Source organism: Taurulus bubalis, assembly GCF_910589615.1.
Source record: "Taurulus bubalis genome assembly, chromosome: 18".
Lineage (NCBI taxonomy): Eukaryota > Metazoa > Chordata > Actinopteri > Perciformes > Cottidae > Taurulus > Taurulus bubalis.
In genome coordinates this window covers 4,954,721-4,977,809 of record NC_136606.1, presented here as the reverse complement: position 1 = coordinate 4,977,809, position 23,089 = coordinate 4,954,721, and the positions used below count along the sequence as shown (strand labels likewise).

The 23,089-nt window shown below is 41.7% G+C and overlaps 1 protein-coding gene across 1 annotated transcript; it reads right to left on the bottom strand.

Annotated features, from left to right (window-relative positions):
• Nucleotides 1–7,482: 7,482 nt before the first annotated feature.
• LOC306750826 (tripartite motif-containing protein 16-like) lies at nt 7,483–9,466 on the bottom strand (the record flags this gene model as incomplete). The annotated part of the gene is made up of 1 exon (XM_079234300.1): nt 7,483–9,466. The coding sequence occupies one exon, from the start codon at nt 9,464–9,466 to the stop codon at nt 7,775–7,777; it is 1,692 nt and encodes a 563-aa protein (XP_079090426.1). The 3' UTR covers nt 7,483–7,774.
• Nucleotides 9,467–23,089: the final 13,623 nt, after the last annotated feature.

Sequence of the window (23,089 nt, the reverse complement as noted above, 5' to 3'; positions counted from 1 at the left end):
GGACAAAGTTCACAAAGATGGAGGATTCAGACCTGGAACCTGGTTTTATAAGACGTGCAGAGGATGAAGCGCAACGTTGTCATTTCAGAAGAGACGGAGACGGGAAATGTTTCAGGCACTAAAGTGAGAGCCAGTGATGGAAAGTACTATTTCTTAAGTACTGTTCTTTACTACACATTTGAGGTACCACTTTACTCCACTACTTTTTGGAAGCAAATGTTATGTTTTCTTTTTTGACTCCATTCCATTTATCTGACACTGTTTATATATTTTGTGAAAAAAATATAAAAGGTTCACCAGAAACACTTTTTATAAAATGCCAACAAAGTCACAACAGGCTTTATCTATAAAATTGTGTGTGTAAATTCACATTCAAGACAATTTTTACTGCCATTTCGGCATCACCTTATAGTTTCATGAAAAGGTAAACTAGCCAATTTTAAAGAAATATACGTTTAATTAGACAAAAACTTTGTTTAATACTATCAAAAACACATTTTACATACATGTTAAATACCTTTTTAATACATTCAGACTCTTTTTTTTTCTATTATCAGTAAAATAAACAGAAGGAACGCGTTTCTTATTAGATTTAATGTTATCAATACAATATGAACATTCAGGTTCCCTCTTGTGGCTTAAAAGTGTACTGCAGATATGAAAGTATCTGCACATTTATTGGGCAACCCGAGTAAAATCTCTTGCGACCCTCCTGTGTGTGTCGAACCTCCGGTGCTGAGAAATGAAGCTAAATCTTAAGTGCCAAACACTGCAGTTCCTCAAATGGCCACTTGAGGCTTCCTCCAAAAGTGAGTCCATCCCCATAGACGTCCATGTTAAAATGTCCAACTTAACAGCAGTAATAAACACGTTTACACCTGATAAAAAGAAAAGGTTTTGATCTTTATAGCTAATATCAACATTCAAAACAACTGTACAGGAGGGGGGGGGGGGGTATATAACTCATCTTGTTAAATATATATTACGGCTTAAAGTGAGGCATAATTGAGGGCGTGGCCTCTTCGGAGGGCACTTCTTCATGTGTTATCTACCATAGGTGCATTCAGGCTCTTTTGCTGCTGAACAAGCCAGTGTATTTGTCACACATTCAATCCCTACTGGATTTAATCTGCTCCTCAATGTCCGAAATATAAATCTCGCCACACTGGAAGCTTATTCAGCGAGAAAAACCCATGGTGGTCCGCGGCTCTCGTTCCTGCTTCCTGGACCCGATGATCCCCGACGATCAAACAAATTGAAATATGAACCTCACTTAGCCGGAAAAACCAGCGGACTGACGAGGAGGAAAATCAATTCTGTTCCTTGTGCGAGTTTTCCTTTGATGTAGCTAATGACAGGTTAATTAGTGTGTGTGTGTGTGTGTGTGTGTGTGTGTGTGTGTGTGTGTGTGTGTGTGTGTGTGTGCTTACATACATGCGACCCTCTGAAGCTGTTTTTTTTTCCAGGATACAAAGCGCCTCCATTAGCATTTTGACAGCGTCCAGCCTGAAGGAGGACGTTACTAATCAATCCCACGCTCATGAAATTCAGAAGCTGATCTTTTTTTCCTTTTTCTGAGGGCTTTGATGGTTTATGTTTCTGCACCTTGTGCCTGGAAACACTCGCCGTATAAAACACTCTACAGTGGAGATAGAAAGAATTTGGTTTAACATTTAATTTAATGTTCTTAGTTTTAAAGCAGTCTTTGGAGAATTAAACCTCAAGGTTACTTTTATCGCAGAGATGTTTAACTCTCACCAATAGTTTTGTTAAATGGTAATTTAAATGACCTGAGCAAAAATAAATCAATGGGTTTCCTTCCAAAGTGAATTAAAATGCCACCCACTAAGAATTGAGTGCTGGCACGGCGGTAAAAAAACTTTTCTTTTTTAAATGAGCCATTTAAGACCTTCGCTTGCTCGCATAATTTCTTAGTATTAAAATGATAGAAAATGTGTTTTAATATATTGACCCTGTGATACTTAAGACTTTTAAAACCTGGATGTGAAGCAGTAACATTTTGAAAACAAATCACTTTAATTATGCATTACGCTCCTAATTGGTACTCTGATCCTTGAAAACATGAAGAAGCTCTCAGGAGTCGGTGGACTCGACGCGGCCAAAAGTTGGGGAAATTGAAAAAAAAGGTCAGATAATGGTCAAATACTTTCTCTAACTTTACTCTTTTTTTGTCTGTATAAATGGGGTCAAAATGGGGTCAAAAACTAAATTCCATGTTCACCAATAGATCATGCGTTTGGGATACGCCCTGATATCCATCTGGTTTGATTCGGCTCAGGAAATGGCGCTCGTCACGTCGCTTCTGCTTCTTAATTTCCGGTGCGTCTCCTCCCACAGGACACGCTGGAGGCGCGGCACGTTCCCAATCAGCAGCTCGGGCCTTTTTCTTTTCTTTTCGCTTGGACATTTTCTCACTGTGGCAATGTATGGAAGCCCATTTCTGCCAGTAAAAGAAAATATATGACAAAAATGTAGCTGTGATTATACAAATATCCCCATGGTGAGTCAAAATTATGAAATAGAAAGTCATAATTAAGAGATAGAAAGTCATAATTATGAGATAGAAAGTCATAGTTATGAGATAGAAAGTCAGAATTACAATTCATTTTGACTTTCTTTCTCATAATTACGATTTACTATCTTATAATTTTGTCTTTCTATCTCTTAATTATGACTTTTTATCTCATTATTATGACTTTCTATCTCATAATTATAACTTACTTTCTCATTACCATGGGGATATTTTTATTATCGCAGCTACTTTTTCATCTTATTTTTTCTTTTACTGTGATAATGATCTTCCATATATTTGCCATGAGCTTGGCAGATGGCCAAAACAGATCCAGAAACACTTCCAATGATTATTATAATTTTTTTTCCAGCACGTCCAACTTCCACTTGACGTGCCACGACAGCTGTTGTGGGGAAAACAAAAAGCGTGTGAGAAGTTGTTGTTTTTTCGGCGCTGCTAACTGCACAGTGGAATTCATGAGCGTGCACGAAAGTTCAGGAGGTGACCGAGAGCTCGCCGAGGGGGGGTCTCATGTGTTTGTCTCATTTTAGCAAACAACAGATGGCACCGCTTTATCAACGGCGAACACGCAGCTCCTCCGCTTTAAACTTAAGTATTGTTTGCTTCAAATCCAGTGAGAACCCGGCTTCCTTCCTCCCCCCCCCTCCTCGCCCGAGCTGCAGAACCTGAGCTAAGTATACACACACACAGTCATTTCCCATCCCCTCCCTCCGGCTTCACTCCTGGAAATCCCTCTCTGACGCCGACAATACCCTGATTCCCTCGTGCAATTACACTTCAAAGGCTTAATCACACCGGTTGACACTCGCCGCCTTTTTCTGCCCCAGGATCCTCCTGTTTTTTTTTACCTCTTTAGATTGACTCCGACTTAATTACTGATTTATTAGACGTGTTTTTTTTTTCTTTCTTCCTTTACCCCCCCTCCTCATCTTCATCTCTCCGAGCCCGTCGGTGTCTTCTTATCTTTCAGGACGGGGATGCCCATTAAGAGACGGTTTAATTAGCAGCGCAGACAGCTGGGAGTGTTGCTTGTATAAAAAATGGGCCCTTTTTTGTCGGAGGGTTCTCCGTCAATCTTTTTCTTTGGGATCGCTGGAGTGATGAAGATGGAGATGGGGAGGGAAAAGGACAAGATGGATTTCAGAGTGTGTTTTACTTCAGGCTCCCAATTAACCCGTCACTTTAGCTTCTCCACTGCCGGGCCTTCTTATGCAACATTTAGCATCCCCTTCTTACCAGCAGACTGTCTCCGTTTAGAAGTACAAGACTGCTGGAAATTATTCAGTGATTTTAACAATTGATTAATCCTTTTGAAGTGCTTCAGCAAATAAAAATGCTCCCATGTGAAAATGTTCAGCTCCATCTTCAAGGACGAAATAGCAAATGAAAGACCTTGGGCTCTCTCATTTTTTAATCTTGATTAAAACATGAATGCATTTACCAAATTTCCGAACAATATGTCCGAACATTGTGGAGAAATTTCACTCTACACCACAAATGTCAACATGAAGGTGGCGATAAAGGAAAAGTGAGGGATTCATTTAAGTCCTCAGCATTCATCCTCTGGGGAACATGAATGTATTTACAAAATTTCATGGAAATCCATCCAGCAGTTGTGGAGAAATTTCACGATAAACTACAAATGTCAACCTTAAGTTGACGCTAAAGAATAAGGCAGGGATTCATCTAAGCATTAGCATGCATCCTCTGGGGAACATGAATGTGAATATTTACTCAATTTCATAACAATCCGTCCTATAGTTTTGGAGAAAGTTTAGCCTAGACCAAAGTTCCTTGTTGTTAGTGTTAAAGTATGTAAGGGATGACAATAAGTTGAAATACAAGATGATTTAAGTGTGCTTGTGAATACAAAATATTGTATCACACACACACACACACACGCACACACACACACACACACTGGTTTCTCTCCACGAGGAGCTGAGTGGCTTGTCTCCGTCTGACCTTTGCGGTTCAGAGAGGAAAACCATTGATTGGCGTCGGCCATTTCTTTTGACGGGCCGCTCGTCCTCCATCGCCTCGATACACTGCGTCAATGCAGATGACAACAATGGAAGTAAACAAACCAGGAAGCGGGTTTTAACACAAGCGGATCGACACATTTCGATTACCCAGCGGCCAAACAATAAACGACCCTTGAAGGATAATATATAAGAAGACATTTTAGTCCGAATGTAAAAACAATGTTATTTATTTAGCATTTGTCAGGGTGTATACCTGCATTTATTTGTCATACTGTTGGCCGGTCCGGACTGAAATACCACCGACATAAACATTCATGTCCCCCAGAGACTGAATCCTACTGACTCTTCTTCTAGCGCCACCACAAGGTTACCGTTTGTATTGGATGACTGGATATAAAATGCGGAAACCACATTTATGTCTCTCTACCCAATATAAAACCAAATATCTGCACAACTACTTTATGTTTTGTGCAAATTAGCTCACGTTAGCATTCATCTCACGTTAGCATTCATCTCACGTTAGCAATCATCTCACGTTAGCATTCATCTCACATTAGCATTCATCTCACGTTAGCATTCATCTCACCTTAGCATTCATCTCACGTTAGCATTCAACTCACATTAGCATTCATCTCACGTTAGCATTCATCTCACCTTAGCATTTATCTCACGTTAACATTTAGCAACGGCTGCACACGCTTAAACCTCGTGTATATGTATCCCAAGGCGGACAAGTTGCACAAATATTAGCTTTAAAAAAAATACGTTTTACTCCGGGCAGCTTTCTTCATGCAGCAACACCTCAAACTGTTCCCTTTTCTCCGCCCATCCACGTCCGCGTCGTGTAAACTGTGTGACGTCATGCTGGACGGGAAGCGTAAAATCAAGCTTTTTGTTCTGCAGCTTGTGCAATTTGTGAAGTGACGAAAACTAAATATATATAAAATATGTGCGTTTTTAAATTGCATGTGCCTTTAAATAACAGCGGTGTCGTTTCTCATTCGGCTCGACCTCCACTGACATGTTTTTGTTTCTTTTTGGCTGAATCCTGGTCTTTATCTTGCGGCTGCTGCCGGGGCTCAACTGTCCAAACTGGAGTGCCCACTTATTTCTTCGTGGCTGTTTTTATTCTCTCCTCCTCAGCCCATCAAATGACTCAAATGGCTGCTGCTCCACTGTGATCTGACCGGCCCTCCGGCTCCTCCACTTGTCCTCCTCAGTTTCTTCAACCAGACGTCCCACTAGGGTCCACCTCTCATCTTTCTACCTTTTGATTGAGCCTGTGTTCAAATGGTGGAGAGACACAATCACCTGTTGCTCTAAGCAACAGTTATCTGTTTCCTCCTGCATCCTATCCACTATATATATATATATATATATATATATATATATATATATATATATATATATATATATATATATATACATATACTGTATATAGCTCTTTCCATTCCACTGACGGTTTCTGCCATTTTGCTGTTGGTATTTCCTTGAATGTCCTGTCGCCCGGGTTTTAATTTATTTACCCACTTATTGATTCAGATAGTTCCCAGTGATGCATGGCCCCCCGGTGCAAATGATTGGACTACACTGGAGTATTGACTGTGGAAAACCTTTTATTGTGCCATCATCACACACACAGGCCTGCGAGCCAATTTCTGCAAGCGGTGCATTTTTTATGCTCACAATCATAAAGGCATGCAGACAAGCACAATTATGCGTACTGCACACACACACACACACACACACACACACACACACACACACACACACACACACACACACACACACACACACACACACACACACACACACACACACACCGCCTGCTCCAGCTTGTCTAATCCATCCGTTGTGCAGAAAGCGCCCGGCCAGCCGTTTTCACTAAATCCCCCACAGTCAAAGTCCTCATCCCGGCCTGTCTGTCCCCACCTCACACACACCTGAAAAGATTTTAACGCTGCACTGCACACACTCTTTGTTTTTGTCACCCAAATCGCCCGCCAAAGAACTCTCTGTGTTTTTTTTCGCTTAATTTCTGCTGCTTGGGGAGAACACTGGTTACTTCAAGCATAATTATATTACATTTGACACATTCTGCTACATGGTTGTTGTCCTATTTATTTAAAAAAACAATAATCGACAAACTTCAGACCTTTGCTGCATGTTGTACCAAATATATATTTATTTATATATATTAATATATACATATATATATACATATATTTATACATATATATAGTTATATATATTATATATGTATTACTATATATATTTATATATATTTACATAGTAATAACTATATATATGTATTTATATATATATATTAATATATACGTTTATATATATATATTTACATATGTCTATACATATATTTATATATACATATATTTATTTATATTTATTTATGTATATTACATATATTTATTTATATATATTATATATATTTATTAGTATATATATTTATGTATATTTACATAGGAATAACTATATCTTTATTTATATATGTTATATGTATATAAATGTGAGTATTAATATGACTTGGAGGAGTTGATTAATTTAGGCTGACCTATTCTTCATGACACAACCTATTCTATGGAAAGAATGCACATAAATAATAAATAAAAAATAAAAAATAATGAATAAAATAATAAAATAAAAGTGTCTACACACATTACAGTGGTGACAAACAAGGAGGAAGCAAAAGGCACGCGCTTAATCAGCGTGTGAGAGATTGCGCAATCTGAGGTGTAGCACAAATCAGTAGATAAATGTACATATTTATTTCATTTTATCATTATTTGTTTTAAACTTTTCAAAACGTCACCTCCCTGAGCTCCACCTAAAGAAACTCAAACATTTACAGAACAATAATAAGATTACAAAGTACCATTTTTTTGGTAAGAAGAAAGAAGAAAGCACTTTGTTCACACTTTGTTGAAACAAGAAATACTTTATTCATCATGTAAACCTCCAGTTTGTTCACATCCCATCAGTAAGGTCTGATAAATTAGTTGGACTAGAATTTCAGTTATGTAAAATAATAATTAATGATTTCCTTATTGATTATGATCAAGGAGCGCCACCTCAAGAAAACAGAAGATGTCAAAGTACCGCCCACAATGTTTGATTGACAGGTGAAGAAAAATCTGCTCTCAGCAACCATGATGGACACAACATCATTTTAAGAATTAAAACACAGAATTTAACCTGCTGTCCCTTAAACCACTTCTGTCTATTTGAATTGACAGAACTCGGCAGTGTTTCCATGACCGCCATAAATCCTAACTCCAGCATAGAGAGGCTGAGTGAATGTGGTCTGGACTCTGTGGAGGAGAGTCATGGTTTCAGAGACGCTGTAGAAGGACAGAACACCTGCTGTGTGATCCAGGTACACTCCTACTCTGGAGGGCGGAGGACCAGAGACGGGAGTTTGGGCACTGTTGTACCAAAATGTAAAACAATTTTTGTCACAATTTAACGCCCAAGATTTGTCATTGTGTCCAAACATACATTCATTATATCCAAACATACAGCCCCCTGTTCTGCTGATATTCTTGTATGAGACTGCTACATTAACTCGTGACCATCTCCTCTCCACCTCCCAGTAACAACATCCAGTCAGACTCTCTCTACTCAGGACCTGAAAACAACTAGTGAACCTGTCTGTGTGACTAGAATAATCCTGTTCTTCCCTCATGAATATTGCTTTTCTGTTCCCAGATAAAAACAGGTTTGCGTTCGCTGTGTTTGGATCCAGAGTGATTTCACGTGCATATCTTAAGAATCCAGCTCTGGTCGTGGGCTCCGCTTGTGAATGTGACAGTAAAACGTCCACTTCAGTCACTGCCAGTGAGACGTTTGTCCACATGTCCCTCAGGACGTCCTGTAGTTTATCTCTGACTTCTGAAACAGCCGCCGCCACGTCCTCAAAGTAGCTCAGAGGACGGACATCGATGCCGGTGGAGTCTGTAGATTCTCCGAGAGGTGCCAGTGAGGGGTAGCTGTGTAGAAACTGGTGGTGATCCTCTGTGTGTGAGAGCTTCTGCAGCTCAACGTCTTTCCTCTTCAGCTCAGCGATCTCCTGCTCCAGCTTCTCCTGAAGCTCTTTGACTCGACTCACTTCACTTTTCTGCCGGGATCTGACCTGCTGCTTCACATCGGAGCTTCTTTTCTCCATGAGACGGATCAGCTGGGTGAAGATCTTCTCGCTGTCCTTCACCGCTTCATCAGCTGAGAGATTGACGGCCTCCACCTCCTGATGGAGCAGCTTCACGTCCTTCTCTGTGTCCTGGATTCTCTGCTGGATGTTTAGTCGACTCCCCTCCAGCTCTCTCTGCCTCTCGGTCCTTTCTGCTGCAGCTGAGACGGTGTCGTGGCCTTTATGGTCATCCACAGAGCAGCGGAAACAGATGCACTGCTGGTCAGTACAGCAGAACATCTTCATCACCTCGTCGTGACGAGAGCAGACGTTCTCCTGGAGCTTCTTGGACGGGTCCACCAGCTTGTGCTTCTCAAAGACAGGTGATTGATGATGAGGCTGAAGGTGGTTCTCACAATAAGAGGCCAAACATTGCAGACAGGACTTGATGGCTTTCCGTCTCCTCCCAGTGCAGACATCACAGCCCACATCTTCAGGTCCAGCATAGCAGTGATCAGCAGCAGCAGCTTGGAGTCCAGTCTTCTTCAGCTCCTCCACTAACGCTGCCAGCATGGTGTTTTTCAGCAGGACAGGCCTCGGTGTGAAGCTCTGCCTACACTGAGGGCAGCTGTGGAGTTTCTTACCATCCTCTTCGTCCCAGTGGGCTTTAATACAGTTCATGCAGTAGCTGTGTCCACAGGGAGTAGTCACCGGATCCTTCAGTAGATCCAGACAGATGGGACAAGAGAAGGTTTCCCGATCCAGCTGAACTCCTTTCTCCGCCATTTCACCTCTCAGTAGCAACGACTGTCTGAGTTTCACTTCCTGAGAAGTGACTCTCCTTTGACTTGATCTGAACAACATGTGCTGGTTCAGTGAATGGTGCCTGTCAGCTCTATTGTTTCACCTAGGTAGGTGTAATTGGTTACACCCATCTCTTCAACTGTAAATCTGAAGGGGAGGGAACGAGACATGTGAGGACAGAGTGCAGTTACTGTGTTAGAGAGCAGGAGGAAGAGGGAGGGCTTATCAAGCTGTGGTTCATTCCAGGAAGAGGAGCAGCGCTGTGATCATTTACAGACAGAGACTCGGTTAAAACCTGCTGCATGTTTAAAGACATTTGATATGCAACAAAAGAGTTGAATTTCATAATATCCTCTTGATCCAAAGCAGCGTTTCTAGATTCACATATATTCATTTCATGACTTCATGACTGGACCTGATAGAATCTGCACATTTTTGCTTGTTGGATGTTAAAATATTTCCCCTGTTGTAAAAGCTGAGTCACTCTCTGGTTGAGTGACGGCTGAGAAAACTCCTCCGGACCAAGATGAATCTCCAGCAACCGTAAACGATTGTGTCTCGATGACTTCAAATGAGACTGAACACGTTGTTGCTTTCAGACATCGAGTCCTTCTGATGTTGATTCTGGTTGAACTGAATGCAGCATTTCATATGGATATCATGACGCTCATTAAATTGTCAGGAATCCTCATCATGACTGTTTTAGAGGCATTTATTTGTTGCCGAATGAGGATGAATTATTAAAACTCTTGAGCTCAGCAGGTTGTTTTGTGGGTCGACAGATTAAAGCCAAACATGGCACTGACTTGTGTATATATGCCTTAAAGGAAATTGTCAATAAAAATATTTAGGGTCAGCATTGGTGTTCGACAAGGGGGGATTTTGTCCCCAGTTCTTTTTAATCTATATATTGATCTGTCCAGGCAGATGAAAGCCTGTGATACTGGGTGCATGATTGGTAATACTTTAGTTAAGACACCTGACAGTCAGTTTGGCCCCTCAGCTCTGATCTCATCATTTGTCTGCTTTAATCTCCTTTTAAAGGAAAGCTTTTAAACAAATATTCTCCCCACTGCATGTACTTCTATTTTTATATATGAGTGGGCACCAACACAATAGAGCTCATATTATTCAACCTCCCGGCTCACCTGCTTCTAAATATTGAAACATAATAAATACACAAGACAGCTGATGTGCTTGGAAATCAACTGCAGCAGGAATACAACAATGAATTTAAAAAAAAACATTTATATATGACATCTCGAATTTTTCATTTATCCATCAAAGTCACATTTGAATGACACTTGATAGACGTCAGAATTAATTTCAGACTCTGGCTTGTGACGTGTGTGAATATGTATTGATGTGGACGTTGTTAATGACAATGTACAATATTCTGTTTAAAAGAGCTCTGAATACAGTCAGTGTGAATGTCATGAGGTGTTTTTCTCCTCTTTCACTCTCTTCACTCAAACATTTGCACAAGCGGCGCCGCTGGAATGCAGGAAATGTGCATTTATGAGTTTCCTCCCTTCTGAAAGATGCATCAGAACACGATGAGTAAGACGGCCGGACGCGCCTCTAATTATCCTTTGACTCGGCTACAAGCCTGCAAACATCAGAAGAAAGAGAGAAACCCATGAAGCTCACGAGAAAACATTTAGAACAGATTAAACTAAATGTGCACATAGAAAATGAAGCAAACAACAAATTGCAGCATTATAATATTCCCATCCGAGTGGATTATTACAATGAATTATTAATACCAATTTAAAAAATTGATAACCGTCATCATGTTATCAGCTGAAATTACTTTTAGCCGAGCTGTTATAATATTCATCAGCGTCTCCGCAGGCCAATTAAGACATATTCGCTACTATAAATTATATTGCAAAATGGTCAAATGATTGCTAGTTTAAGGCGGTATCAAGTGAATTTAGACCACGAGGCCTCGAAAACCCAAAAAACTTTTGTGCTTGAAAACAATCCTGCATGATAAAAAAGAATAATATATACACCTTATTTTAGATATCAGAAATGTATGTTCATGGATAGAGGAGGTTGTTTTGACATTATCCTCATTTTAAATTAGTATATATATGTCTGTGTTGTTTGCTTTCTTGTTATTCACAAGTTTCAAGAATTTTGTTTATATCTTATTTTAAAATTCTGTGAAACTAGTGGAAGCTTTCAAGACTGTAGCTTGATATGTATTTATGAGGTTAGTCATGAATCCAGAATAACATATAAGATATGGTACTTGGTATTTTTCAATATTACCACTACTGACTATGCAAGTGGTATCTTTACATGGATATATCCCATTCATAATCTTGAAATGAGCCTTGGGGAATATTGCCAGAGATGACTAGATTGCAAATATTCTATTTAATATGGATGATATTCGTGATTAGTGTTTTTCACATGTAAGCAGGTGCCGTGTTCGAGGCTCAGCGTCTACCTGCAGCCATCGATCTGTTTATGCCTCCTGGCCTAAACGAATTCACCGGGGGGGCTGGAGAGCCGGCGTGACGGATTAAAGGAGGTCATTCTCATCCTGGGAATATGCAATCCTGCAGCTTCCTGTGTGGGCCGTGGCCCCCCGACAGGATGCCTTCCCATCCGCCCCCCCCAAAATAAATTAACCTTCATCCTGACACATGGATGGAGAGATGTGCTTCTGACAGGACCTTCAAGGTCATTCAGCCGCATAAACCGTCGTGGTGCCCTTGAGCAACATCCTTGTGAGAAAGAGAGAGAAGGGATTAAGTTTGGTCTGTATTACCTTAACGCTGCAGAGATGTGGAGTCACTTCTTTCACCGGGAGAAAGTCTGTCTCAGATGGTCAATATGAGGTTTGTGAGGCGTCTGTTGGACTGCAGACTGCCTCCATGGCTAACCTGGTTAACCTGGCTAACATGGTTAACCTTGCTAACCTGGCTAACATGTTTAACCTTGCTAATCTGGCTAACCTGGTTAACATGGCTAACATGGTTAACCTTGCTAACCTGGCTAACATGTTTAACCTTGCTAATCTGGCTAACCTGGCTAACATGGTTAACCCTGCTAACCTGGCTAACCTGGTTAACATGGCTAACATGGTTAACCTTGCTAACCTGGCTAACATGTTTAACCTTGCTAATCTGGCTAACCTGGCTAACATGGTTAACCCTGCTAACCTGGCTAACCTGGCTAACATGGTTAACCCTGCTAACCTGGCTAACCTGGTTAACATGGCTAACATGGTTAACCTTGCTAACCTGGCTAACATGTTTAACCTTGCTAATATGGCTAACCTGGTTAACATGGCTAACATGGTTAACCTTGCTAACCTGGCTAACATGTTTAACCTTGCTAATCTGGCTAACCTGGCTAACATGGTTAACCCTGCTAACCTGGCTAACCTGGTTAACATGGCTAACATGGTTAACCTTGCTAACCTGGCTAACATGTTTAACCTTGCTAATCTGGCTAACCTGGCTAACATGGTTAACCCTGCTAACCTGGCTAACCTGGTTAACATGGCTAACATTGTTAACCTTGCTAACCTGGCTAACATGGTTAACCTTGCTAACCTGGCAAACATGTTTAACCTTGCTAACCTGGCAAACATGTTTAACCTTGCTAACCTGGCTAACATTGTTTACCTTGCTAACCTGGCTAACATGGTTAACCTTGCTAACCTGGCAAACATGTTTAACCTTGCTAACCTGGCTAACCTGGTTAACATGGCTAACATTGTTAACCTTGCTAACCTGGCTAACATGGTTTACCTTGCTAACCTGGCAAACATGTTTAACCTTGCTAACCTGGCTAACCTGGTTAACATGGCTAACATTGTTAACCTTGCTAACCTGGCTAACATGGTTAACCTTGCTAACCTGGCAAACATGTTTAACCTTGCTAATCTGGCTAACCTGGCTAACCCTGCTAACCTGGCTAACCTGGCTAACATGGTTAACTTTGCTAACAATGTTAACCTTGCTAACATGGCTAACATGTTTAACCTGGCTAACCTGGCAAACATGGTTAACTTTGCTAACCTGGTTAACCTTGTTAACATTAAATTGTCAAGCAGATTTTTAATAGAACTTTCTGAAATATCACAAATGCATGATTTGGCGCGTTTCCATCGACTGGTTTGCAGCAAATAAGAGTAGTTTTATCAGAGGTTGGCGCTGTAGACTCAGAATAGCTGCAATCCGCCAGTATAAATGGAGTAGAAGAAGAAGTAGAGGCTAAAAAAATGGAAAGAGATCTTTAGGAGTTGGTTTCTATTGGGCAAGTTTGAATTGTTCCTTCAAGCCAGCTGGTATTGACCATGTTTCAAGTTGTCAATAACTAATCAATCACGTGAGTTTGTCAGAATTTAATCCGCGAAGCCGTCTCCATATCCGTTTAACACGTCAACTCCTTTTCGACGAAGGCAATAACCACAGCGCCGAACTTCTGACAAAACTGCAGTCCAACAGACAGAGTAGAAGAATAAGTAGAGGTTAAGAAGTCTGATGTCTGCAAGAGAGAGGGCCTCAAATGCATCCAATCATCCAGACTACCGTTGTCGATAGTCTGTTCGATAGTCCGTGAGAAAAACCATCGATCCTCAGAAAGTCTCTAGTTTTATGAAGTTAGAAAGTCCTCCTCTCCCTGCTCCTCTCCCTGCTCTGTCCTTACAGTCCAGTTTCATCCTGCATCCCCCTCTTTATTGCACCTCACAATCCTGAGTGTTCTCCTACTTTCTACCTCACTTGCAGTAATACTTTCAAATAATTCTATCTGCTAAACTCATCCATTACATTCAATGTTATTCATTCATATATGTGCACAATGCATCCAGTGCTACTTCAATGATATAGTTGCATAATACATTTAGTGGTAATTCTTTGGCTTGACCTCTAACCTGTAAACACATTGTACTACATAATAAAGGAGCGCTATTTAAACCTAGTTTTCTCACAGTCTCCAGCAAAGTGGTGTCGGTGCCGGCTCCCAGCGGGGACCAACACCAAGAGAAGAGATGTTAACCGTGTATCGATGCGTAGTTATACATGCTCCTACTGTCTTGAAATGATGATATTTGTTCCTGCAGCATCCACATGAAAACCTGTGATGCATTACATATAAAGATTCACACTCTTCCAGACAGCATTCAGTCGATTAGGTAGCCGGCAGGTAGAAACCAGACGGAGGCAGCTGCTCCTCACTCACATGGCCGGATCTTCGTGAAGTGCGTAGATGAGTGATGCACGCTAGCAGCTCCCGCGATGCCGGGCTTTCTCACAAAATAACCCTGGACTGGTTATGACAGCCGTCCCTCGCTCCGTCGGCGATGCAGCCCGAGGCGCGCCCTTCTCCGCTCGCCCTTCAAAGCCCCACCTGAGGACATGGATGTCGAAGCTCGCCGCGAATGACCTCTGGCGCTCTGCGCCAAGGGGGATTTGACCTCCCGGCTTCCTGACCTCAAGACTTCTTGGATATCACCTCCGGTTGTCGGTACAGATTTTCCCGGCCGGCTGTCACAAGGCTGATAATAATGTGAAATGTATGCGCCCTCTCTAATTGAACAAGAAGGGGTTCATTAACATATAAAGTATAAAATGAGCCTTCGCTTTTGCCGCAGATGTGTGAAACAGATGCTCGGCACTCCCCGACGAGATTCAACTATTGATTTTTTTCAAAATGCCAAACACAGGTAGGACTCTTGTGCAAACTGTCACACAATTATTCTCCGTCAAAGGACTCTGCTGAACACTAATTGGACCGACGGCAGTAAAGAAATGTCAACTGCTGGACTGATTATTGTGTGGATGTTGAATATGCTTCCAACAGAGTGGAGAGGATGCTGTGGATGAGGAAACGTTTACTCGGATGTTATTTATTTGAGCCGTTCATTGGTTTCATTGACAGGAACATGAGTTATTTTGTGTCGCTTGGAGCAACTTTTTTCCGGCAAGATATTACGTTAAAAAGCGGAAGTTAGGTTTTGCCAACAAAATCCCTTCGTGGATCATGGTTGGATTTAAAATAACTAGGTCGAGCACCAGCAACAGTTAGGTTTAGGCAACAACACCAGCAACAGTTAGGTTTAGGCAACTAAACCAGCAACAGATAGGTTGAGGCAACAAAACCAGCAACAGTTAGATTTCGGGAACAAAACCAGCAACAGTTGGGTGTAGGCATTAAAACCAGCAACAGATAGGTTTAGGCAACAACACCAACAGTTAGGTTTCGGCAACAAAACCAGCAACAGATAGGTTTAGGAAACAAAACCAATAGTTAGGTTTAAGCAACAAACCCACCAACAGTTGGGTTTAGGCAATAAAACCAGTAACAGTTAAGTTTAGGCAACAAAACTACGAAAACAAAACCCTGACAATAAAACCAGTAACAGTTGGTTTAGGCAATAAAACCACAACAACAAAACTACGAAAACAAAACCCTGACATTAAAACCACGACGCAGAGCCGAACCAGTCTTCTAGCTGAAAGTCCTTTTTGTTGGACTCAACCAAGAAAGAAAGAACAGAAAAGCTTTGCAGAGACACAACGGGTTATTAAACGTGATCCTGAAGGAATTCCTCCCGAGCTTCTCCGGCTTCGGATGTTGTCGGAGTTTCTCTGCCTTTTCATTTTCATATTTCACTTCTATCTACTTTGCACCACTATACTGCATTTTGATAACTCATGCCTCAGGCAAATGCTTTAAGAGTACGACTCAGCCATCAGATGCAAAGATAGAGATTGTCTTCTCATGGGACGCTGAGGCTCGGCGGTTCGATGCTGGAGGAAAGCAAACTGCAAATGCTTCTCCATGCAAATGAATACAGATGGCTGGAATGGACTCAAAGGTAACCAGAGACATCAGAGGACAGTGTTGCCCAGCATGAAATAAATGCCTATGGAATGTGAATTAGGAGGTTTTTTGGGGGCTGATGCAAATTAATATATATATATATATATATATATATATATATATATATATATATGCCCTCTTAATGCTGCAGCATTCATTGACTTCCTACCTCTGAACATTAGTGGTATACATCCTGTGCTGAACTAAGTAAATCAAAAGGAGTTTAAAGGGACAGTACCTTTTAATAACTTTGTAGAAAAGGTGCAACTTCATTTTGACAGTAATAAAAAAAAAAACTTGTCGCTTTGTCCACTTTGCAACTGGTAATTTAGTAGATTAAAAAGGGCATTCCCCATGTGTGCGTGCAGTCCCTTCACTAAATGAGCTTCCCCTGCACAGGGCTGACACGTGTGCGTGACTGGAGGCACACGAGTTTGAAGTCTTCGTGTCTCTCTTCTCTCTTCGGCCATATGCGAGGTGGCTTCAGGCTCCGGGGGCGAACACTCGTGTGCCACGGAGGGAGAGAGGATTTAACGACACCTACAAGGAGGAATCACCTTCAGTGAAACAACCTGCTGAGCTGAAAACCTCTTGGTCATATAGGTGGTTAATCATTCAAGAGCAGATTAGGAAGAGAGTGCTTTTGTTTTATTTACACAGACTCATGTGGGTCAAGGTAGGAAGATCTGAAATGAACAAGTTCCATAAAATGTGTTTATTTTTGATTGTTGTATCTCTTCATGCCAATACATCTTTAAAAATAATCTGTGAAAGTACTTTAAGTAAAAAGTACTGTTTGTACTTTAAAATATCACAAGCGAAAAATGGTTGGAACTTTATTTTAAAGGATAGAAAATAGCAGGATTTAATAAATGTTGACTCTAATAAATAACTCTATGAAGTTCTGGGAATTGGAGAAAAAGAAGATTAAAAACAAAGAGACATCCTGACCTTTAGTCCCTCATGTCTTGTAGGTCACTTTCCAAAAACACAACAACGCCTACATTTCCCATAATTCCACTTGAGCCTTTAACCAGACTCTCCATGCCGGAAAAAACACTTTTGTGAACATGAAAAATAACAAAACACGTTAATTTAATGAAATGTGAATCTTGAAACAGATATTAAGCTTAGAAAAGATGTATATTTTGCTTCTAAATTCAGTTATTGTAATGTATAGAAATTTGCTTAAAACCACAAAAGATTAGGGGCCATGATGAGCAATAAATGCGACTCAGATTTTTCATGTGTGGGCAAAAACATACAATAAATGTCAGTGTGCATTTATGGTTTGTTATCACCAAATAGCCCGCAGAGGAGATGCATTCTTCCAAAGAAAAACATGGAGATCTCTTCTATAATGATTTATTGTTACGTCTCTGCAAGGAAGGAGCCACATCCACACAAACTCAATCTCTGTGGTCAGACAACGCATAGAAGGCTGGCGACCACCAGCGCTAAGCACATCCCATCATATCAACTCCTCCATCACGGCCCCTCCGGTCCCCTCCTCCCTTTTTCTATTTGTAGAAAAGTGTCATTCACCGGAAAGGGTCTCTGATAGCTAATGCGCTGCGTGCCAAGTCCAATTGGTCAGATCCAATTTATCGTTATCTTGCTTCACTCTTTTCTTTTTGTTGTTAAAGCAGAAAGAAGTGACCGAGGTTCTTCTCCCGGGGATCAACGACACAAACAAACAAATTGATCGCTGCGAGGAGGATGAGAGAGGAAGTAGAGGGATTGGAGGACCGAAAAAGGGAGGATTTTGTTTCCTATTATTTAGCCTCCATCTTAATCCATCGCCTTTGACAACTGTAGTTAACACCTGCTGGATCACATCCCGCCTCACCTCCCCCATCCAGTCATTTCAATTCACGTATACGGGCTCCAAGACGAAGGTGTCTGACACTGCCATTAATAATAAAATGTGCAAAGCAGCGAGGACTGAGACAAATCTCACAGAATCTAAAAAACACTCTGAAGTGCAGAATAATAAATGTCGTCCCTGCCTTGAATAATTATGTTTGGTACAAGACAAAACGCAGAACAGGTACTTGTGTTCCTTTGTCATCTTTACCTGCGAGACGTCGCACATGTATATCTCCAGTGTTTGAGGATGCTCTCTCTCTCTCTCTCTCTCTCTCTCTCTCTCTCTCTCTGTTATGTTATTCTGCAAGTGGGTGGGATGTGGGATGCTTTGATACAGCCTGAGATTTTTGGCTCTTTTTGTTGGAAATAAGATGTTACAAAAATGGCACCGATTGAAAGGAATCCACAATTTTTATTATAATAATAATAAGTGTCAGATTTGCTTCTCATCACTCGGTTTATGTAATAATCACAAGTATCACAGCGAGTCTGGTGGGTTTAGTGAGGAAACGATGTGCTTTACTTCTGGAATGAAGACAAGAAGAACGTTTATGTAAATGTTTGCAACATGCCGCTGTCCAGGTGACAAGAACCAATTCATTGTGCAAATACTCCGGAATGATCTCATTACCGAGCAAACAATTCTGCTTTTTTACGGCATATGAATCTGTGTCTATGACTTTGATGTCTCCATCCGACTGTAGATCAAGTTTTAACGTCCAGACAGTTCATAAAAGAAAACGCTAATTAAGGTGGATTTCCGCCCCACTGCTGTTTCTGTTTCCACTGCACTTTGTTGAATTTTGCTTTTTTGTTTGTTTCATTTTCCACCTCAGTTAAGTGTAAAAGCAGCCATTAAAGGGCGAAGCCATCTTCACACTAGGAGCAGCAAAAAAAACAAAATGGTCGGGCGGGGCCAGCCACTAAGTTAGCACTGATGCTGGCAAACGACAATAAAAACATATTTTTCTTCAATTTTTTTAGACGGAGCAAAAACGATAAACGCTGACACTTCACCACGTCGTTTAGCAGCGGGAAAAAAATGTAGTGCAGTTTTAAATGTAGTGCAAAACACGCTTGTTTTTTAGCTTCTTGTAACCTGCTTCCGTGGATGAACCCGGGTTCACACGGAAGACAAACCATTCAGCAAGAAAAGAAAAGAAAAGACAGAAAAGACAAAACAAAAGAAGAGAAAAGAAAAAACATTAGCATTAGCATTAGCACCCACAGCTGTTACTGGACTTCTGGTTCCCGCCGGGCTCGGACCCACGACGCCCACAAGCTGATGCGATAACAACGATCGCTGCACCCGTGAGCTGGGCCGGAGGACAAGGACGAGGAGGAGGACGAGGATGAGGACGAGGAGGAGAACGAGGAGGAGGACGAGGATGAGGACGAGGAGGAGGACGACGAGGACGACGAGGAGGAGGACGAGGAGGACGACGAGGATGAGGACGAGGATGAGGACGAGGAGGAGGACGAGGACGAGGATGAGGACGAGGAGGAGGATGAGGACGAGGAGGAGGACGAGGAGGAGGAGGAGGACGAGGACGAGGAGGAGGACGAGGACGAGGATGAGGACGAGGAGGAGGACGAGGACGAGGACGAGGATGAGGACGAAGAGGAGGACGAGGAGGAGGACGAGGAGGAGGACGAGGAGGAGGACGAGGAGGAGGACGAGGATGAGGACGAGGATGAGGACGAGGAGGAGGACGAGGATGAGGACGAGGAGGAGGACGAGGATGAGGACGAGGAGGAGGACGAGGAGGAGGACGAGGAGGAGGACGAGGAGGAGGACGAGGATGAGGACGAGGAGGAGGACGAGGATGAGGACGAGGAGGAGGACGAGGAGGAGGACGGAGGAGACAAAGACGGAAGGAGCGAGAAAGAAACAATTGAGAGACGGAGAGAAGGGAAAGACGAGAAAACGAAGGGACGTTTGTGTGAGAGAAAGAAGCGAGTGTTGAACTGTGTTTCGCTCTCTAACTCCACAAGTCAAATGAGTTGGATCTGCTCTTCCTTTGCCTTTTTTTCTTTCCGCCCCTCAATCTCCATTAAAGCAGAGTGTGTGTTTTTTCTTCATCCTCCTCTCCGCATTAGGGGATGATTCACTGGGTCTGCTGCGGTTCGCCCTCAGCAGGATTAGAGCTGGAAGGCTTCTTATTATCCACTGCTGTTAGAAACAGAGCAGCGGAGCTCTGTGAAGCCTGACACATCAAATAATGTCTGATATGGAAGTGTTTATTGGACCTTTTCGTATTTACATATATGATATATGTTGCAACGTGGGCAGGAGCGGTCTGTGTTGTTAGGATTCATCTTATGCAGCGGGATGGGGGCAAAGTGTGGGCAAGGGCATCGAGCAGGAAAAAGAGACCGCGGGACATGAGCTCTTTATGCAGAGATTCGTGGTGAGGAGTGACAGGAATAAGGTCACAGCGAGCGCGGATCCTCTCCTCGCGGAGTTGACTGAACAGTTCGGTAACCTGGAGAGCAACATTCACAGAATCATGACAGCATTAAACAGTCGGCAAAAAAAAATTTAAAGTTTCTGGCCCCGAAGTTTCTTGCAGCTTTTTTTCTTTCTCTTGTATTATTAGGAACCGAAAGCCTTTCGGTTTTGTGCAGAAAAATTAAATATTGGACTTTGACAAACGGTAATTCAACTAAAGACAAAGACAAAGTAAACAGGTGGAAGTCTGAGGAAAGAGAAGGGGGAAATAATCCTAAACTTTCAGCCGTAGATATTAGCAGAAATTGCGGAAAACGCAGGCATAAGGCATACAAATTGAATATTTGCTATAATTATTATTTTTGATCTATTTTGAATATTCAAATGCCCTTTTTTTCAGCCAGAGTTGGACATTTTTTAAATATAATTTAAATTATAAAATCTGCTTCCAGCACTGTCTCATAAAACATACACATATTCTTAGATTAGAAGATGAATAGCACTCTTTTTGAAAGGGGCTGGAGCCAGGGTGCAGTTAGCTTAGCTTAGCATAAAGAGTGGAAGCAGATGGAAACAGCTAGCCTCGCTGTCCACCTTGCACTGGTCAATTGTAATATTTTGGTCTATTTTTCTCCCATAACATGTCTTCTTTCAGACTATTGGAAACAAACATATTTACTTTACTACTTTGTCTATTTGTGTCTGTATGTATATTTCTGCTAAATTCACCAAAAGTTAGCATTAGATAATATCTCATCTGTATATTTAAACATAACATTTCAGTAAACAAAAGTTTCATGGTGAGGTCATCTTTAACCTGATCAGCTGAGACGTCTCCGCCCTTTAAAGCTGTATAAAGACATGTCTGACCACTAGAGGGCAGCAATACACACTCCACACACTCCAGGAAATGGCCGCGTCCCAACACCATGCGTTGCCTGATGAGATCAGGTCGGAGCTGAGAGACGGTTCCTCCAAACTACTGATGAGGAAACTTTGATCTGATGCTATGTGGCGAAACATGAGGATTTGTAAAGCCTTTGAATGCTAAAATAAAGAGAGCCAAATTAGAGGTAAATCCCCAGAAGTGTAATCGAAGTGCTCTGCTTAGCATGCGGCGGGGTGGGAGAGGGGGGATGTAAATCCTGGGGATATTACCGGCTCATCTTCTGTGCAATTTCACTGTTGAATGCCACCCAGCTGGTAAACCAGAGCCACCGGTTCCAGACTCGTCGTTTGGTTTGAAACTCACAGAGACGTAAAACATTGCACATAGTTTATCCCTTAGATCCTTGCCTATACCTTCTCCTCTGCCCTTTCCTTTCCTGTTGCCTTCCCCTCACTGGGATCCCTTCGATTGACAAAAGCAATTAAGTAGCTTCTGATTATTAAATCCATAAATGTTACAGTAAAAGCAATCACATGAAACGATATTATTTCTTTTGCGATGTGCTCCCGAGGCTCAGGTACAGCAGGCGGTGGGGGGCTTTTAATCAATGCTAAGCATTATCGCTGCAAAACAAAATAAGTCAAGCAAATTATACACTTTGAGGGGGAAAAACTGTAATGCAAAGCGATTCAACTGCAATAACACTTTGGAGGACAATTCAGCGTATGATTGCGATTTTAAAATAGCTGCTTTATCTTTTGAAGGACTTGCATTTCTGTCACGCTTCAGGGGGGGAGGGGGACGTTTATTATTACAAAGCAACACCCAGAGGTTCAGAAAGTGTTCTCGAGGTAATTTAATTAAAGAAAAGAAGCAACATAATTTTTTCCTTTTTATTACCAAGAATACAAAAGAATATCTACATTCACATACCACTTACTGCAGCATGACTGACCACATAGAGTTCAAGTAAACGTCACCCAATGAAATATCAAAATGCACCTTCACTTCCTTCTCAGTTTGTAAAATCCTTTTTTTTTCTTCTTTTGGTGTTTTTGTTTTGCTGTTTTATTTATTTATCATCCAAAACGTCTTTTTTTTTTTACATTTCTTCTTTTTTTTTTTTTTTTTTTATACATTTGGCACTTAATGCAGATTATCAGCGTCTCTGAAGTCCACAGGATTGGCGGATTAGGCGACGCCCACCGCGGCTCCAACGGGACCGATCGAGCCTCCGGTCGGCACGGCGGTGGCTCCGAAAATGAAAAGGCGACTCGGTCACGTGCTCGCCCAGATACATCCGCTTCCTGCCCCTCCCACCCCCAAAAAGAAAATGGCTTCCCTTGTTTCCTCGTGAATGAACTGCTTCTTGTTTTTTTATGGAGAAGAACAGTTACGATACAAATATGATACAAAAACAATAATAATTATACGATAAACATATCAACCTGGAGAAAAAAAACAAAAAAACAACAACGACCCCACACGGGATTTACAGCAATCGCCATCGCATGTGCACGTCATGTGACATTCAAGAGAAACG